Source organism: Marmota monax, unplaced genomic scaffold (assembly GCF_021218885.2).
Source record: "Marmota monax isolate L192 unplaced genomic scaffold, Marmota_monax_Labrador192_F-V1.1 WCK01_AAM20220418_F8-fsc00025, whole genome shotgun sequence".
NCBI lineage: Eukaryota > Metazoa > Chordata > Mammalia > Rodentia > Sciuridae > Marmota > Marmota monax.
This window is the reverse complement of record NW_026691950.1, coordinates 7153972-7175345: the sequence shown is the minus strand read 5'-3', so window position 1 is coordinate 7175345 and position 21374 is coordinate 7153972. Positions and strand designations below refer to the sequence as shown.

Sequence of the window (21374 nt, the reverse complement as noted above, 5' to 3'; positions counted from 1 at the left end):
AAAACCAGGAAAACAAGAGGGAGCATTGCAACTCAACTTACAGGGAAACAATAACAAGGACATTCAATAGTTCTATGCCATATTATCAAGATACCAGAGGAAGAAATCATCAGGAAGAAAATAAACACAGATTAATATTCCTTGGGAATATAAACACAAATGTCCTCAACAAAATATAAACAAACTGAGGCCAGACACATTTAAAAAGGGTTAAACACACAGTGGAGTAGACAAAAGGGAATGAAGGGAAGAGAGGAGGGATGGGATAGGGAAAGCCAGCTGAATGAATCGGACCTAACATTTCTATGAACATATATGAATACACCACAGTGAATCTCAACATCAAGTTCATCCACAAAGTACTAATTAAGAAAGAACAAATTGATAAGTAAATAGCAGAAAGATCCATAGATCAGAGGGAAGAGAACAGGGATAGGAAGTAAGAGAGGGGAAGGGAATTACTGCAGACTGAATAAGAATAAATTATATTCTATTCTTTTATAATTATGTCAAAATGAATCCTATTGTTATGTATAATTAGAAAGAACCAATAAATAAATTAAAAAATAAAAAATAAAAAGTCTTACATATCATATGCATGTAGGATTTTTTGCAGGAATGCAAGGTTGGTTCAAATATAAAAATTAATCAATGTAATTCAACATTGTTTTCTGGAAAATGGAAAGAAAAAAATGAAAATTATCTCAACAGAAACAGAAAAACTTTTGATAAAATACACAACTTTTTTTTATGTACCCAATAAACTAGCAATAGAAGAGAATTTCTTCAACTTGATACAAGGTATTTAAGAAATATATATGTGAAAGACTACAAACATTCTCCTTGACATTAAGAACAAGATACAAATGTCTATTCTCATTCATTCTTTCAACATTATACTGCAGGCAATAGCCACAGCAATTAGGAAAGAAAGAAAAAAATTAAAGGCACACGAAGTAAAAGTCTATTTGCAGATGACATGAACTTCTACATAGAAACTTCCTTTAGTAAACAGCATAAAAATATTAGAGCTATAAAAAAATTCACCAAAATTGTAGGTACAATATGCACCTACAAAATCAGTTGTATTTCTATACACCACCAATGAAAAATCTGAGCATAAAGTTAAGCAAATCATTCCAATTACATTAGCATCCAAGCAAATAAAACATCTATAAAAAATTTCAACAAAGAAGGTGAAAATTTTATACATTGAAGGCAACAGAATGTTGTCGAATGAAAAAAAACATGGAAACATTTTCTATTTATCTATATCTATCCAGTTTCTCTATCTTTAATGGAAAAAAAAATCCCATGTTTAAAACTTGAAACTCTTAATATGCTTAAGATAGTAGTACTTACCCAATGCAATCTCCAGATTAACTGCAATAACCACCAAAGTTCCAGTAACATTTTTTTTTGCAGAAAAGGTCAAGCTGATTTTTAAATCATATGAAAATATAAGGGACTACAAATAGCCAAAAAAAAAAAACTTGAAAAAGAATGATATGTTTAATAAGAAAGGACCTCAACCTATTGATCTGAAAAATAAACTTAAAGCTGGACTATCAAAAATAGTGTGAAACTTGTATATAGGTAGATATAGAGGTCATTGGGTTAGAATTGAATGCCCAGAAATAAGACATATAAGTAAAGTTAATTTATTCTCAACAGAGATCCCATGATGGGGAACAAGCCTTTTCAATAAATAGTGATGGTACAACTGTCTATCCACATGCAAAAGAATAAATTGGATATTTACCTTATATCATACTCAAAATTTGATATCCAATTTCTTAGCTATGACACCAACTTGTAATCACTATGAAAAAGAATATTTGTTGCCTTCCATTCTCCTCAACATTAGCACAGTATCAGTCCTTTACGGTTTTGCTAGTATTTTGATGATAATCGTTTTTTTTAAAGTATCTCATTATTGCTTTGTATTTCCTTGACTGATGGTGAATTTAAGTACATTTTCACATAATGAGTAACCTTTCTCATATGTGTACATATAAACTTCTATCATCTATTTACATATGTGTATATGTGTGTATATGTCTCATATTTATCTTCTGTACAAAAGTCTCAAAAGTAAATATCTCATCAGTCTATGGGACCTCTAATAAAACGGGTGATAGTGGCCGTCTTCAGTGCTGATAGCACAACTTATGTCCTGAGTCACCGCCTTCCTTTATTTTTACAAGTGTGACTGTCCTGACCATAGGCAGAAAAACTAGAAAGTGAATGAGATTTTATTTTAAACCAACAAGGATATAAAGTATTCTTTGAAAATAGGTATATACTTTTTATAAAGTTTTATTTTTAGAGCCTTGTTTTATTTCATGTAGATTCTAAGCTACAATAAGAAAAGCAACTATTCTCATAACGCTGAGCAACCCAGAATTAATTTTATACTTATTTAATCATACTTGAATGAAGAACTTAATCATAGTTCCGTTGTGATCACCTGCGTGTGTGTGTGATTGGCTCATCTCTTAGAATGGTTCCAACAGTTGATGAACAAATTAATGTGAGTTGTGTGTCCATTTTTTAATTTATGTTAATGAGCACTGGGTCAATTTAAAGTGTAAGGTTTTCCTCAAAGGTTCTGTATCACTGTTGTCAGTCTCTTTAACCTAAACTAGCTAAAAACAAAACAAAAAAAGATAATTTATACAGAAAAATAATGAAAATTGAAGGCATGTTCAGGAGTCATTACTTCAAAAACTAAAACTATTTAAACACTGTTGCACTGTTTTCTTAAACCAGGTAATTTTTGGGAAATTAAAATGGCATCCAAAGATAGCTTTTAGGAAAAGAAACAATATAAAAATGAACAACTGGTTCTAACACTCTCTTGCTAATACCTATTGATGTGTTGGTTTCCATCTTTTCTTTTGCAGGAGTAACAACTGTTCTGACAATGACAACTCTGAGCATCAGTGCTCGAAATTCTCTCCCCAAAGTGGCTTATGCTACTGCCATGGACTGGTTTATTGCTGTTTGTTATGCTTTTGTGTTCTCTGCCCTAATTGAATTTGCAACTGTTAATTATTTCACCAAAAGAGGATGGGCTTGGGATGGGAAGAGTGTAGTAAATGACAAGGTAAGTGAGAACTCCCTTCTGATCTTAATAGAATCCCCTAACACATCTGCCTTGTGGCAGATATTAATTTGACATTAAGGAAATTCATATATGTATATGATTCATATATGGTTGTATATCATATCGATGTTTACCAAAGTATTTTCTTGCCTGAAATCCTTTAGGAGTGCCTATAGCAGTAGTAACACTTGTTAAAACCACTCTCCAGCGTCTGTTGAGCTCTATGTGTCAGACACTGTGCTAAGATTTTACATATGCTCTCTCAACATAATCTTTACAGCCATCTTAAAACTAGGGTCTCTCCTTAATTCTCATTTTTCACTGATGAAGAATCTGAAGCTTAGTAAAGTTATTTACCTGACCATGCTCACACAGCTGTTTAATAAGTGTACTCGAATCCAGATATGTCTATTTGACCATCAAGTTCATGCTCGTAAATCACTACACTGAATAAGGGGAGAGATTGTGAAAAGAAAATGGGAACTAACTTCACTGTAATAGAATTCCAGGTTCTATCAATAGGATGAGTATCCTTCACCTCTTCCCATCTTTGTCACTTGGTTGTAAAAGCCCAAATAGAATTCATATCTTCCCCATACTATGTGGAATAAATATGTAGGTGCTAGAATACCTAGGAATTTAAATTGCTCATATAGTCTAAATGGGAAAAGTTATTTGCTTTTAAGATTAACTTATTTTAATATTATTCGTTTCCATATTTTAGGTTGCAAGTAATGAAGCTAGTGGGTATTTTGATATAATAATTATTTCCTTAAGAGAAGGCTTTAGATTATAATAAGATATAAAATATTCATAATAATAGTAGAGACTTCTACTTGGAGAATTTCTTTCAACTCTATGTCTACTAAATTTATTTCTTTAAATTTAGAATAACATTTGCTGATTTTATTTCTTCTTTAATTATTTGAATGTATATTTTTCATTTCTATCACATAAAGCCCTTTAAACATATATATAATGATTGTTTTAGTTGAAAAGTCTTGCTTCTTTGTCCTAAATTTCATCATCTATAGAAGTTTTAGAGAGTGTTGCTTTATTTCATATTATCAACTCTTCTTCTGGCCTACTAACAGATACAATTAATACATATTAAAAAGTATCTGATCAATTTTCTATGCTTAACTTCTAGGCTATTTCAGCATTTCTATTACATTTTATGGTTGATTTATGTTTTCATTTCCCATATAGTGTAAAACTTTTCATTTTATCTATGCAATTACTTATTTTTAGCTGCATTAGTCACACATGCTCTTTTGTACTAGCATTTTTAAGATAGAATATTAGTACTTCGTGAATATGTTACAAAAGATAAATTATAAAGTTTTGTTGTAAGATTTTATTTGGTGTATTATTTTCAATACTTGGTGGTGCCAATCAAGTTAACATTTTGATTAGGCCTATCAAATAATTACCTTCTCAACTCTTCTACATGAAAACTGAAGTCCTGATCAATTAAAAAAAAAAAAACTTCTTAATAATTTTTAAATGCAATAACCTAGTACTAACCAATACTGGATTTGTCTGCCCACATGGACAAGATAAATCTGTGTTGAAATTGTTGATGTTCCAATCTAATATTGAAGAAAGCAACTAACATCATTACTTTAGTTCTGAGGTTTACTTAGAATAACACATCAGACATGTTGCTTGTTTGTATTGGCTTCTCCTTAGGTAGAGTGACTAACACAGTGCCTGACACTGAGACACTTCAAAAATATTTGTTGAATAAATGAATTTCTGATCTTAAATCCAATGAGAGGACTCCTTTGCCTTCATGAAAATGTTTTAAACATTTTACAACAGTGAATTTAAAAGTGGGTACTCTATCCAATTTCATGATGCAGATGAATTTTGAGAGATATTTCCTAAACCTTAGACAAAAAACAGGTTCTTAGAACTCAGAGGAAATTAATTAGAAGTGCTAAAGATGTCCTATCTGCCAAAAAGAAATTTCAATGCAGTCTACCTCTGATTTAAAGAGTTTTGTACCTGGCCCATTATGGGTGTCCTTTTAGACTAACATGTCTGAAGGAAGTCTTTTGCTTTTGTGAACATAAGTAGATACGATTAAATTATCTGTCAATAAAAAGAGCATAAGAAAACTTAAAATTTGTAAAATAGCAAGTACCAATTGACCTCACAAGAAAAACTACTCAGAGATGGGATTGCTGGTACACACCTGTAATCCCACTGATTTAGGAGCCGGAAGCAGGAGGATCACAAATTTGAGGCCGGTCTCAGAACTTAGTAAGGCCCTCAACAACTTAGTCAGCTCATGTCTCAAAATGAAAAATAAAAATATCTGGAGATATAGCTCAATGGTCAAGCACCCGAGGTTCAATACCCAATACTATCCCCAAAGTGTGTATATATATATACACACACACACACTTCTCAGAGCTATAAATTGATTGGGTATTTTTATAAACAGTAAATATATTTTTAACATATTTAAATATGGATTTAACAATCCACTGTTTGCTTGTAGATTGTGTCATATTGATTTTTATAGATGTTTTTTGAAAATAAACTAGCAGATTTGGCAGGTTCACTCCTTTATGTTCAAGTTTCTTTTGAACCCTGTATTAGAAAATGGAGTCTACCTTGCTCTCTTAGTGTGGAAAGGACTTTACACTATTTTTAGCCTCCTTTGTGAAACTGAACAATAATACTTTATCAATTTAAATCTGTATTGCTGGATGAAAGAATCCAACTCTAAATTTTTATGCCCTTCTGTATACAAAAGTACCTATCTATGCAACTTCCAAATACTTCTAGAATCTTCCTTCACATACAATTTTCCTTCTTTAGTCCAAGACTAATTCTACCATTCCAGCTCTTCAATCTTTTCTGTCTGTGGTTTTTATCAAACTTGTTCCATCAGTTATGTTTTTTTTTCTCTTACTTCATCAAAATAATCTTTTCCATTTTATGACTTTCTTTTAGCCTATGAAAATGCTTAACATGCTTAATTTTCCATAAAATCAACAACAGCACTCCCTCCTCAGATTCTACCTTCATTTCTCCACTCAAACTTTGAAAAAAAAAAATGCTTACTTTCAGTTTAATTCTTAGCCTACTGTAATCTGATTTTCCCCCATTTACTATCCTGTAACTGAGGGGCACAAGTAGCCTCCATATTTAAGACTGGATAGTTTTCCATTTTTCTCTAGGGATCTTATTGAACCTTTCTGCTGTTATGCCCCAGGACTCTATTTCAGGGGCAGCCCTGAAACTTTTTGTCTTCTTAAAACAGAATTCAGAATACCAGCTTCCTTCCCTCATATCCTGGAAGCTGCCATGATTCCTTCTGTGTTTTCATATTCTCTGCCAGAGTTCATGGTGGATCCAGCCTTTCTAGCATATGTTCCTATTTATTCCCAAAGACAGTCCTTTCAGCTTTCTTTGATGCTGCTTAAGCTTTACTTTTTACTGTGAAGTCCCCTATTTAAGAATATTGCTGACAATATTTTGAGGATTATCTGCATCAGTAAGCATACTGCCCAGCCATTTGCTATTCCCAGCCAGCTCCTCCCTAGCCCATATGTCAATTCCTCAGGAAATTTCTCAGCACCAGTAGTCCAAAAATAATTAGGACCTCGTGGCAAATATGTACACTGCCCTCCAATTTTCAGTAGACCCCTTACCATAGTTTGTAATTGCATATTTTTTCAGCTCCTTCACCAATCATAATAATGATAATGATGTTAATTTTAATAAATTATTTCTTTGTCCTTTGCACAGTATTTTGCATATATTAAGGCCCTGAGCCCTCTTGTAATAATCTTCTCTCTTTCCTTTCTTGAATACCAAATTCCTTTTTTATTCCTTAAGATATATCTGATATTATTTAACCTCAAAACTTTCCAGACTAATATAATAGACATCTCCCATTGTATTTCCACAGCACTTGGCACAAATTCCTTTTATAACATCTCATTAATCTCTAGTTTTATTGTCAGTGAATCATTTTCTATCACTAGGTTACTATATATGAGAGAAAATAAGTTTTGTTTTATTAATTATTGTATCTGCTCTAGCACAGCATCTGGCACATAGCTTAATTGTGGTATAGTTTTTAAAAATTCATTAACTTTAATTTCTTAAGATTGCTTCCATAAATCTGGGGCAGTAAGTCTAAACTGGATAAGAAAAATATGGAATACAGAGATAAAAGATTATCTAAGATACAGACATATCAACATACTATCCAAACTCTTTTGGAATGTGCCATTGTTTTCTGAGTCACTTTAATTCATAGAAAACATCACATTTTTCAAGTGTATTTATTTATTTATTTCCATTTTTAACATCTTGTCTTGTTCCAAAAGAATTTCAGGCAGTTTAACATAGAATGCATGTTTTTAAACTATGATTAACTAAAATAAAAATAGAAAACCAGGATAAACGAAAATAGGTTCTGACATATCCACCATTGGGCCAACATTAGCTTGCAGTCCACAGCTATAGTAGTAGAGTTTCAATTTATAAGCTTCTTGGTAACAAATGTAACACATGGGGGGGAATTATTTTTTCATTAATCAAATAATGACAACAAATTTTCTCAGTGAAAAGCTTTTTCTTCTACTGAAATTGCTTTTTTAAAATCAAAATGCCACGTGGGGTTTATCATAAGGAAAACTGGTTACTGTAGTAAGTGATGTCAAATTTTTCCCAGTAAACTCAGTAATGAATTTCATATTGATGTTTCTTGTAGTCCCCTTCAATAAAAGCTGAAGGCATTATATTAACATACAACTCAGTGAAGGCAATTCTTCAAGGCGCTAAACTAATATGGTCCAAGTATGTAGCTTTCTCATGGCCCAGTTTAATCCAAGGAAAAACTTTAGAGTACTTAGAGAAGTGGATGGACTGTTTAACCTTCAAACAATCTTCTGTAAGTATCACTTTTCTTAGTCAGGGTGGTTAGCAGACAGTTGGCCATAGATTATCTGGCCAGGGAGCATGTTGTTGTTTTACAAATAACAGGCTTCTTAGCAGCCACAGTAACTGTAAAAAGGCAACATGGAATGGTAGAAGATAAATTTGTACTTTGGAGACCCAGGTTTTCTCCAAAGCTTGTTAATACAGTGTTTGATATAAGAAGCCCATTTTTTTTTCATAAAGAGCAATTTCTGAGACACTCTCCAACTTTGGAACCATGCAGTTATTATTTTCATTCATTTAACATGTCATATCATTAGTGTATACATCATAGGTAGTCATTTGCTCAAATTACTTAGGACATTATTTTCCCTACTACAGAAAGAAGGGCAAATTTGGTTTGCCACCATTGTGTAAGACATTTTGACTTCTGTAGTCAGGAAGTTACCTGACCTGACATTTTAAATATGTATTGAGAGACTCTAATATTGTAATAAACTAAAAATATTCTGAATCTTATAAAACATCTAGAATGTTGAAATGAACATTATGAGTTACATTCCCTTTTTATTCTACTTTACTGACAACTGAATTGTCAGCAAACTACATAACAGCATAGTTTACACTTTTACCCCCACCTAGTGTATAAAGATGTCATTTATTAATTTCATTTGTAAACCCAATTCCACTCCCTTCTTCATTATGTGGGTCCCAGTCACAGATAAAAAAGTCCATGGCATTATTTTTTGATTGAGCTTATTTTATTAACTTCCACTCTTCTATGTCTCTAGATGGTAAAATTCAGGACTCTGGGGATAATTTACATAATAGAGTTGTAGAAAAGCAATTGAATTTTGTTTCTACCAATCTAACAAATATTTTATTGTTTCTTATAAACATAGTCTCTTATGTTATACTTTACATTGTATATATGCATTTTATCATAATAATCATTCTAGTAACTATCATTCACTTATCATTGTGCAAATGTTTTTTGATTCTGCTCTGTGCCAGGAACTATGCTAGGAGCTTTGCAGCACCTTGTGCCCTCAAGGAGCTTACAATTAAGTGAAAGGGAAAAAGAGAGAGAGAAAAAAAAAAAAAAACTACACATGTGCAATATAGAGATAAGTGCCAGAGTGCTGTGGAAAGGAATAGAAGGGCTACATAATACCAGCAACAGGAAGTGACATCTCAATACATGTGACTCACAACTGAGTCAGTGTTAGTCTGGTGATGGTAAGAAAATAAAATGTCTCTGATGGGAGGACCAGTGTAAAGTTAATTACCAGTTCCTGTGGAATTATGGTACCATTCACAGGTCAGGGAGAACGGGATGATATACAGACTTGGGCAGAAAGTGAGAGAGCATTTAGGCTAAGTGTATTTCTAGATAGTTTATATTTTAATTACCTGAGGTATGTGTAGGTGGGGAAGTGAAGTGAAACATAGTGGTTAAGAAATCTAGGGTGGGGGTGGGGGCTGGGATTGTGGCTCAGAGGTAGAACGCTTGCCTAACATGCTTGAGGCACTGGGTTCCATCCTCAGCACCACATAAATATAAAATAAAGATATTGTGTGCACCTATTACTAAAAATAAATATTAAAAAAAGAATTCGGGAGATATTTTAATAGTCATCCATGTATAGGCATCAAAAAATCATGAATTATTCAACATTAAAAGAAGATAGCATTGTCAGTCTATCTTGATTTTCCTTCTAATTTATTCCAATTTTTACTTTTAATGTTACTTTTAAATTTTTACTTCAGAAACCCACTCTATGTGTGTGTGTGTGTGTGTATACATACATATATATGTATGTATAGTATGTATGGATATATATATATATTTTTTTCTGCCATAGCTGCCTTATCCTCCAAGTGATATGAAGTGGCTTATTTAAGTGCCTTAAAATAGACATACAGCATTGGATTAAATTAGATTATGGAACATTAGGTAGTAAGAACTACTAGAACTTTCCTACTTCTCAAATGAAAATTTTATAAGGGCATTAAAAAGTGGCTTTCTGGCAGTGAGTACTCTTTTGAACAGTGAACACAACAATGGTTTCATTGTACTATTTTTATTCAAGGGTCTGCAAACTAAGGGTTATGCTAAGTAGGGAAATTAGTTTGGAGAGGTCGAAGTCATTTGGCCCAAGTATTCAGCCTGCTGATGGTCTGGCTTGATCCAGGGCATGCATGATATTCAAAGAGCTCTTTACAGTAAAATTTCTCTCAACCTTTTTAATAGAATTCTGTATTGAATAGGATAAGGTAATATCTCCTAGTAATAATGGCTTAAGGGTATGTCTATTCTTTGGTACTATCACTGTCAAATCTGTCTTATAAAGAATAATAATAAAATACGAGGAATTAATCTGAATACTCTGTTTTAGGTTATCTTAAAATTATTAAGTCATCTGTGAATTCAATAGTATTTTTCCTCTATGCACATTTAATTTTAAACAAAGAAAACAGTGCTTGACTGTAGATCTGTGATTATTATTTTCAAATGGACTGAGGGAAACTATTTTCTCCTTTAATACAAGATTTTGTAAGATCCTGAGCCAGGAAAGCTTTTTTGTGTGTGCTAGGAATTGAGGAGATATGGCACCATATGGGGGCTCTGCCTTTCATTCAGTGAACTGGTAAGAAATTACAGGTGCCAGCCCTGGATCTTGACTGAAGAAAGACCATATGGCTTTTACACTTTCCTTGATATTGGTCCTGAAAATGGTAAAGTTTCCAAGTTCCAAGGGAGCATTTTGAAGCCAACACCATCTCGTGTGTTTAATGCTAAGCCCTTCTCTACTTATATTCAGGTTTTGAAGCCATATTTTGAATAATGAAGAAAAACTAAGGTGAATTCTGTCCTTAAGTAGCTCACTGAGTTTGTTTATAAAACCTTAGTTAGGTAAAATAAGTTTGGAAGTGATTTTTTTTTAACACTGCTTCTTATAGAAACCACAGTGTTATTATGAAACAAAAACCACTGCTAACATATAAATATGCAGGGATGATATTTGGTGAACCAGCTGTAGATCTCTTCAAATTATTTACCACTAATGTCCACTCTGATTGGTCAGGGTATTTATACTGATTACTGGTTAGTTGCTGCTTTCTAAAGTTTGTTAAATGATTTTAGTAATGACTTTTTCATATATGTGCAACTGAAGGGTATACAAGTACAGGGATGTTGGCTTAGAGTTCCTGTCTATAGCCTCCTATTGCAACAAAAAACATTTACATTGTATGATTCTTTGTCTAAATGTCTAAATCCTACCATAATTCCTGATCCAGCTTAAATGTATCACTTCCACAAAAACTTCATTAAGTTTTTCCACACAATGTTTATGTCTTCTTCCTCCTAATACATAATAAATTGTTATCTATGCATATTGTGTGCCAGCAGTCATTGTCCAACATATAATAGTGATCATTGTCTCTGCACTCCACTAAGAAAATTTATATTTCTTAATGTGGCTAGAATATACATTAGTTCACTTTTTTATATTATTATTACAAGCGTCCAGTGTAGCGTTGTTGTTCTTATCTCCTTTCTTCAAACCAAAGATGGAGCAAGGAGAGAAGGGAAAGGTTAAAGATCCTTTCCAAGACCCCAATTCTGTATAAGTGCAATTGGATTTCATCATAAATGATGTTTAGAAGTAGTTGAAATAATAGTATAACCAACAGATATTATACCCTTTATGAGTTGCCAAGTTCTTTTTGAAGATTGCCATAGGGATATAAATTTCAACTGGGATATTTTAGGAAAGAAAAAATGTACTCCCAAGTTTCAAACAACTTCCTCAGACAGGTCATTCAACATAACTTAAAAGCAAAGGTTTGGAAGTCAGACACATCTAATTTGTGATTTTTTCAGGCATTTAACAGACTACCTGGTCAGGTCACAAGACCTGGTTAGCCTCCATTTCTGAACTTATTAGGTGGGGTGAAAATGGAAATTGCTTCCTAGCCCATAGGTGACACCCTGGACTTGACAACCTGACACACTCTAGGGTGGAAAAGTGATAGCTATTATTTTCTTACTAGAAATACACATGGTGATTAAGCTTCATTTGTAACACGAAACTACACTCATCAATAGGAAGGAGAGCTGTTATTTTAGCTTTTATAAAGTTCCAAATGGTAATCCCTCGTCCCTTCTTTTAAATCTAAGCAGATCTGGAAGAACATCTTGTCAGTAGGAAAAACCCTGCCAATGAAAGCTAGGTAATCTAGACCTGTTTCCATTTCCTCCTGAGCTTTCAGAGCTCCTTCCTTATTTTATTTTATTTTAATATTTTGAGAATTCATTATTAAAGTAACTTATTTGTAGTTGTCCTTAAATCTGTGGTCTTACTCTTTTGAATAATTCATAGCTAGCTCAAGTTTCTTTGCATTTAGATAACTCACAATTTACTTATATTGGCATAGAAACAAAGATAAATACCACTTATACTTTCTGATTTCATTAATTCACCTATTTATTGGGTGCCTACCTCATGGAAGGTCTCATGCTAATTGCCAAGGTTACAGAGATGAACAAGAAAGAAGCAGTTCCAGCTTTCATCACACTTAGATCCTAATGAAAAAAGAAGATGCCAATCAAACCTAAGAATTTATACACTAAAAAATGCTATCCAAGAAATAAGTCTTGATGCTCTGAAAGGATATGGATGATAAACAAAGACTACATTAGATAGAGTGACTAAGGAAAGGTTTTTCTGAGCAAATGACATTTAAACTTGGACTAAAATACGAAAGGGAATTGATCTTGTGAAAAATGTGCTCAGAAGAAGGCATTCCAAGATGGGGAAGTAGTATGGTCTGAGGCAACAAAGTGAGGAAGTATTCAGAAAACTAAAGTTATTTCAGCAAGACTTTCATGTAATGAATAAAGAGAAGTCATGGTGAGAATTGTCATAAGTTTCAGGGGATACTTTTTAAGAAGTTTAAGCAGAGGAATGATGTGATCCAATTTATGTTTTAAAGAGATCCCTGTGGCTATAGTGTGTCTAATGACTTAACCAAGGTCAAGCCTCTCAGGAAAAGCACAAGCAACTGCTTCATCCAGACAGGAGATAACATAACCCAGGCAAGAGTTGTTGATAGGTGAACTAGCAATTAGAAAATGAAACAGATTGGGGATGAGTTAGGTGAAATCCCAAGAATTGGTATTTCATTCTCCTTAAATGGTTTTAGTCAATTTTACACTGCCATCTGCATAAGGTTACAATTTCCTAGCATCTGAGCAAAGTGTTGCTGTAAGATTTTTAACATAAGGAATTCTGTTATCAAGTTAGAAATATGGGATAATTTATTGTAGATGACCATTCCTCTTGTTAAAATATTTCTTCATTTCATTTATTCATTCACTCATTAATTCAACAAATTTTTGAGTGACTCATAGGTAAAAATATGTATTGCTTATTCTAGTTGTATTTTCCATGAAAACTACAAAATTGATTAAAAAAAATAACACCATGATTTTAGTCTGAGATAAAATCCTAATGGTTTTAGGATTTAATAAAGTCGTGTCATTTATTTTCCTAAATTCATTTTTCTAATGGGTAATGATATCAGGATATTTTTCTTCAGAATTTGAACTGGAGTTTGGAAAATTCTAAGTGGCAAGCTCAACCCACACTGTTAATTCTTATATTTTTCAATAGAAAAAAGAAAAAGCTTCTGTCATGATACAGAACAATGCTTATGCGGTGGCTGTTGCCAATTATGCCCCGAATCTTTCAAAAGATCCAGTACTCTCCACCATCTCCAAGAGCGCAACCACGCCAGAACCCAACAAGAAGCCGGAAAACAAGCCAGCGGAAGCCAAGAAAACCTTCAATAGTGTTAGCAAAATTGATAGAATGTCCAGAATAGTTTTCCCAGTTTTGTTTGGTACATTTAATTTAGTTTACTGGGCCACGTATTTAAACAGAGAGCCTGTGTTAGGGGTCAGTCCTTGAATCTAGATACAAGTTATCTTTGGGATGTATAGCAACATTAAACTTGGGTGTTTGGCTCTGTACAGTCTGACTAATAACTGCTAATTTGTGAACCAATATGTACAGTATGTATATAATGATGTAGCTTACCAGTAGACCTTTAATGGAGACATGCATTTGCTAATTCATGGAACTATGGGCAGAAAGCACCCCATGCCAAAAGAGCCATTGTCTTTTTTAAAGATTTCCCCTAGGATTTGGTTTCAAGTGGATTTCAGATGACCTGATTTTTTTTTTTTCCTATCCTAATAATGATGAAAGTGGAGATCCTGTATCACCCTTTATGGAACCTTTTGATTTAGGTATTAAATAGGATTATTTTCTACTGTTGCCTATCTATGATAGAAGATAACATTGTCATTCAAAGATGAATACTTCAAAATAGCAGAACCTTATATCTGCAACATCAGTTCCCTTCATGAATGCACAGAATCCCTGCTAATGCAATTGGAAGCTTGACTCAGACACGCAGAAGAAGAAAAACTAGAAATCTGAAATCAGCTTTTACTTATTCTGTATAGTATCTATAGCCATGTACATATTACAGCATGACAAGCTCAAACAATTATGAGTCACCCTGACAGGATGTTAATTATGCCTACAATTTCATAACTATTGGGATGTCATGGTCATTATGTTTTTAGCTTCAGAGTTTATTTGAAAGTAATGATTGGGATTCCACAACTATTTCAAAATTTTAATCATTGGGGACTACCTTAAATTAAAAGAAAAGAAAACAAAACAAATGTGTCATACTCTTTCCAGGTATGTGTTGAACTAAAATGAATCAGCTAAATATTTTATTTTATTTTATCTTATTTATTTATTTTGGTGCTGGAGACTGGAAAGTGAATCCAGTTTGGCTGCTGTGGAGCAACATTCATACTGGATTAGAAAATTGTGCCAAAAACTCCAACTGATGAGAATTCATAGGTGTTCCAGACTATAGCACTTATGTGATTCTCTTCTTTCCTGTTTACTGCAAATTCTGCCTTAAGGCTTCTTTTCATCAGGACTCAGAAGCCACTAATTATAAAGGAAAGGGCAGTTAGTTGGCACATTTTTCTGTCTTGAAAGTATCTCTTTCAGATAAGGATTAATGTAAATCTGCTTTTGTAAATTGCAACTTTAAAGTTCACTGACTCAAATTTACAACAGCTTTGTATACCAGAAGAGGTTTTGGTAAGTGTTGAACATTTTTAAACCATAACTTTAAAACATCATCAACAGATTGTGGGTTCACGTGCACAAATATATGTGTGCACACGTGCGCGCGTGCACACACACACACACACACATGCATAACTAAATTCAAAACAAAATTACAATTTTATATTATTGCTAATTATTAGTGGGTAAATTTATTTTTCTTTTACTATTTGAAAATATCATTATGTCCCTGAAATATGCTAATAAAAGTTAACAATTGTGTATCATGCTTAGATTCAAAATTTCTGGCAAATCTAAAATACTTTCAATTGACTTGTACATTAGCAGTTATTAGCTGACTTTTAATAATAGATGCACCTTCACAATGATGTTTTTGTAGAAATACAAATAGTCAAATAGTGACATTTCTTGCAATTTTGTACAGTATTTGAGTATAGTGCAAAATAGATATGTTTACAAATCAATAAAAGAATATCTTATGAAAATAAGCAAAATCTCAACAAAAATTGCTTTTTCTTTGCCTCATTTATTTTTTTATTTATTTTAATTTTCTTTGTTTTAGTGTGACTCTACTATGTGCTTTGCATGATTGTATTAATACCAAGGTCACAAATGCATCTTTATTAACAGAATTTGCCATGAAGAGAGACTTGACATTAAAAATTCCCTCACAAAAAAAGTAATCCATAATCCTTAATAAATAAAATACAATTGTTACTTGAGCCAATAAATGTATTTCTTTAAAACCCTTCTATTGACACGTTCTTTGTCATTTCAGTAGTTTGAAAATGTGCATTGAAATTGCAGATATTCTATTTTCATACACATTTAAACATATAGGTCTTCTGTGTAGTTTAGGTTTGTGTGCAATAATATGAGAAAGTTCATAATGCTCAAAGGCAAATAATAAAAATGCTTTGTGTGGTATGCACTTTAAAATATTTTAGACATTTGCACTTCTCCCTAATGTCTGAATATAAATTATGAATTATATCATTATAAAATATGTACATATGTAAAAATAGTTGTAAATAACAGTTTCTGTAGGAGAACTGAAAAGATTCATCTATAACTTGACAAAAGGCTGTGTCTACATTGATGGCAACAGTTTTAGAGTGTTTATGGTAGATTGATAGAAAACTTACCTTTATTGTTATTCTTTGAAATAATCTAACAGAATTTTTAACTTCAATCACTAAAATACTATTTGAGCCTAATGATGGTTCTGATGGCTCCAATTTCCCTATAATGTTGTTCATGATTTTCTGATTTCTATAACTTTGGTATATTTTTACACCGTACTTATTCTTTTAATGTTCAGATAAATCAAAAGGTTTGGCTCTTGCTGGAGAGAGGAAGGATGTTCCATGGTAAAGCATTTTGAAAAACTGAACCAGGGTTTTTAATAATTATTCACTTTTCCATAAACCAACTTAAAAACACACAAATGATATGAATTTGTCACCATAAAGCCAATTTTTCAGAAAACACACTTTTATATATTAATATTTGTCTATTTGGCCTTCAAAATAACACATAAATTATTGTATGCAGTTCTACAACAACAAAGAGTTACACTATGTACAAAATATAGATAAATATATGTATATATATAGAGAGAGAGTCTCACTATTGTATAGTAGATATTTAATAGAGTTATGTATTTGACTTCCTATTCTATACAATGGCCTGAGATTGGTTTTAATATTACACATAGGTTTTAATATTACACATATCACCTTCACATAATTTAGTTGAGAATTAAATCTCACTCTTATAAATACTTAATATCAAAGGCTAAATGAGTCACGTAAATTAATTTAGTACAGAGAGTTGTTTAATGACCTATGACATCACTACTATGCTAAGATGTTGGCTGTTTTGCCTTCTTTGCTATACATGTTTCTGTTTGGTTATAAAAATGGAACTAATCTAACCATTTAGTATTTTTTAAACTCCAGTGAGTCTTTTCAAGTGCCAATGTTAACATTTAGAAATTCTTTTTCAGGGATCTCTCTTTGAATTTATCTCAGGATTGGATAAGTGATCCCCTTGAGACACGTTGCTAATTTTTTCCCTTAAAAATTTATATCTTATTTTTTAAAACAACACAGAACCTATTATCTTACTCATATGTTTCTTTGGTAAATATATTTGGTAAGAGAGGCAAATTGTTCTCTATATATCACATGTATCTATGTAACTCTGCTTGTTACTGATTAAGGGAACTGAACTGGGCCATGACATTAGGATGGTTTTGTGAAGGGCACCTGAGCTCTGTGGGCACTTTACTTTGGAATGACCTGTCATTATTCAATTTAGAGGAGAAATGAAATGGCTCAAATCACTTTCTATATTGTCATGGTCCTTCTGTACCTGTTAGGAATTTGTTTCACGTGTTCCCTACTTAATACCCTCAGGTGCGGTCTGTGAAATATAGGAAATATTTGTTACTTAATTTGAAATCTGGGGCCATATTGATACTAAATAAATTGTTCTATTAGTCTTCTGGCACTCTTACATCCATCTTCAAAGTTTTTGAGGCAACTGCTAGGTTTTTTTTTTCCATATGAAAAGATTAAGAATTTCGAGGGAATCATGAGCGCACCTATTGCCTTATAGTGCCATTTATTTTCCTTTTAATTGAGGTTTCATGGATCTTCATGAGCTCTTCAGGCTACACAGAGCATAAAAGCAAAAGTGACAAGTGGTGCAGTTATTTTTAACATCTGTATAATTGGGAACCAAAGACACTGTACCAAAACCACTTAGTGTGAACATGATGCATATGATATTTTTCTGTATTGTTAATGATATAAAAATGACTATATTTAATAGAATTATTCATAAAATGATCCTTTGTTATCAAAATTTTTATTAAAGATATTCATATTTCCCATTAGTTTTAACAGCTCATTCTTTTATGAAATTCAAAGAGAAAAATAGGGAAAGAAATATCAAAGAGAAGAACCCACAGGAATAATGGAGCTAATTAAACCAAGTACAGCATCCTTCCTTTTTAAATCCTAAGAAAGTGGATAAATTAGGAACATATTTGTATATACAGAAATGTTTAACAGTTATGATCTTATCACCATAATCATTATTACTAAAATACTAAGATATAGTTCATGTGAAGGGCCTTTGGGGAGGGTAATGATAAATTATTCAAAATCTATTTCGTACAAGATTTTTAAAAAAATTCTTAACTAGGAGCTTATTAGCATATCCATTTCCTTTAGTTAAAATATTTTATTTCTGCTTATTTATATAAAGAACAGGTCGTATAGGTAAGTTATACTCCACCATAAACCACTCTGTGTTGTACTTAACACATAATAACAGCTAATATTGCCAGTAAGGAAGAACAATTAACATGTGCACTTTTGGCATAGAGTGATATTCCCAATGAACCTTTAGTAAGGTCTTAGCTTTGTGTGTGTGTGTGTGTGTGTGTGTATGTGTGTGTGTGTGTGTAAAATTCCCAGGTGTATAAGAATGAGCATTTTGAGAAATTCTGGTAAGTTTATAATATCCAAACTATTTATTTTTTAATTAATGAATCCAATAACACATGTATCTTTTGTTAAAATAGCAATTAATTCAGTCAATGGAATTCCTTTTTCAATAGATGTCTAACCAAATTATTATCTATAATTGGTCTTGAGTCATATATATTTAGAAATGTTCTTTCTATATGGATGTAAACATGTTCCCAAAGTATTTCTAGTTGATTGTTTTAACCCATTAAGTTATAAATGATCTTGCAATTCTGCTTAGGAAAGTAATATGAAAAAAACTGAATTCCAAGTTTCTCAGTGAAGGTTTTTGGAAGCTCTTTTAAAAAGTAAATATCTGATAGTCTAATTCTCCCACACCTTAGACGTGTAATAAATATTGTGTGTTCTTTTTCCTATACAAAATGAAATATCTCAGTAATCATTTCCAAATGTCAAGTAATCTATTTTCATTACTGATTTGTTTTATACTTTATTTTTTAAATAAAAGGATTTGGAGTATATTCTTATCAGGAGCTCATTGCAAGTTAGTCAGTGTTCTAAGACCTTCATATGTCTGTGTGTGTGTGTGTGTGTATACAAACATAAATATATACCACACGTGCACACACACACTATATTACCTCATTCAACATTCAATATTCACAATAACCGTAATCACTGTGTGACTTGAAACTCTGGAAGACTATATTTTCTATATAATACACCAACACAGCAGTATAACATATCTTAGGGAAACTTACAAAAATGAAAAACTTCATTTTTCCTTGCTTTAATTTAAATGAATATTCATATCATTTTGGGGAAATTCCCTCAAATATGAAGGCCATTCTCTGTTTTTCAACAGGACAAAACCAAGAGAACTGTACTGTTCAGAAATCAAAACTCCATTTCTGTGATGTTCATTATTCACTAGCAGTAGTTACAAATATAAACACATTGCATTTTCCATTTATGGTCCATAGATAATTAACATCTATTTTTAAAAAATGCTTAACAGTTGATTAAGCAAACAAAAGTTAGTACTTAACCTATTTATTTTCAATTTTTTTCTTATTTTGCCAGATTTGTTAAGAGTTGTAAAGGTTTTGCTTCCACTTGCCATCTGTCAGTTTCATGACATTTAAACACGCTGGACTTAAAGAATTATATGTTGGTTTTATTGAACATTTTGTGGTAAATTACTGTCTATAAAAAGAAACCTAAATTAATCCCAAATAAATGCCATTTTTCCCCACTGAAAGTGTTGAATTAGCTTAGTTGGAATGAAAATTCAGTCTTTATTCTCCTTTTTAGAAGATTTATTTTGCCGTAACATGCTGCCAAAATGCCATCCTACATTATTGGATAAATATAAATATTTCCCACAAAGTATATTTGTAGAAACAAACAATACTATAAAAGCAAAACACAGAATTGGTTTAGAAATAATGACATATAAATTTGTTCCAAATATGCCTATTGTTTAAGAATATTCAATAAAGTAGTTGGAGCTCTATGCTTTAAATCCAGAATCATGTGTAAAGCTGTATGATGTATGATTAGATAGGCATAAATGAAACTGAACTGTTGAGCCACATAATCATGAATTAAACTTCAACATACCTAGAAAAGTCCATGATTCCTTATGGTCTTTGCCATACTTGATTTTAAGTTGTTGATGTCCTATTTGTTTTCAAGATTTTTCTGAGCAGATATGAATTGAGATGTTTGGTGTGCTCCAAACAAAGGAATTTGACATTTCATGAACTGTCTCCATTAGAGGTGATGTGCATGGAAACTTGAAAAAGCTTCATATTTGTTACTACATTAGCAAAGTAAAATAAATAAATACAAGAAATGAAATGCCTACCCCTGGCTACTATTTAAATTTTTAAATTATTTACATAGAGAATTCACAATGAAGCTCTAACACTAAACTTTGAATATTTATATTACATGCAATTTGAAATTTTCTGGGTGAAACTAATATCGTATATTTCCTGGGTTGAGAAATAATTTGGGATCTAATAATATTTGTAATTTGTGACCTTGTAATTGGGAAAAGCCACTAGTTTTACATATGTGGAAAATTTGACCTTTAATGAATGTGTCCTTATGTTTGCTGTTTAAAAATTCCTAATTAATCACTTGCAAGTTAATGCTAAACATTATCTTTTTTGTACTTATTAAAATTTATTTAAATACATTTGATCTGAAAATTGTGTTTTTTTAATACTCTAATGATTACATGGTTTCTTATCAGAATGGAATTTATTGTAATTGTGGCTTTTTTATATTGAGATATAACATGTTATTTTATCATAGTGGTTTTAAATGTTGTTAGTTTCTTGAAACTCTTTTTAAAATATAAAAAAAAAGATACAGTTAGACAAAGTATAAATCTGTCCTGAAAATTTGGGGGGAAATCATGAATTGCAAAGTGGGATCTTTCTAACATACAAAAAAGTGGTGCAATGGAAAAGTTCACCCAGAAAATTGGTTACCTTTTATTATAAAAGTGTTACTTTTATATGAAACTATAAAATAAAATAAATAAGATTTTCTTTCTTTAGATAGATGCCAGTTTATGATTCTGTTTATAAACTCAGATATCTTGCAGTTTTCTTATTGGATATATGTTTTAACAATCAATATTATTTAAATGAGTTCCTC

The 21374-nt window shown here is 31.9% G+C and overlaps 1 protein-coding gene across 3 annotated transcripts in view; it reads left to right on the top strand.

The window, feature by feature from the left end:
• The window catches only part of Gabra2 (gamma-aminobutyric acid type A receptor subunit alpha2), a 135436-nt gene extending 114514 nt beyond the window's left edge, over nt 1-20922 (top strand). The window contains exons 9-11 of one of the 3 annotated variants that reach the window (XM_058583064.1): nt 2907-3109; nt 7848-8027; nt 13696-20922. In XM_058583064.1, coding sequence (XP_058439047.1) covers nt 2907-3109; nt 7848-8027; nt 13696-13992 — 680 coding nt within the window. In that variant the 3' untranslated portion in view covers nt 13993-20922. The remainder of the gene's footprint in view (nt 1-2906; nt 3110-7847; nt 8028-13695) is intronic. The other 2 variants (XM_046442453.2, XM_046442547.2) reach the window with 2 other exon arrangements.
• Nucleotides 20923-21374: the final 452 nt, after the last annotated feature.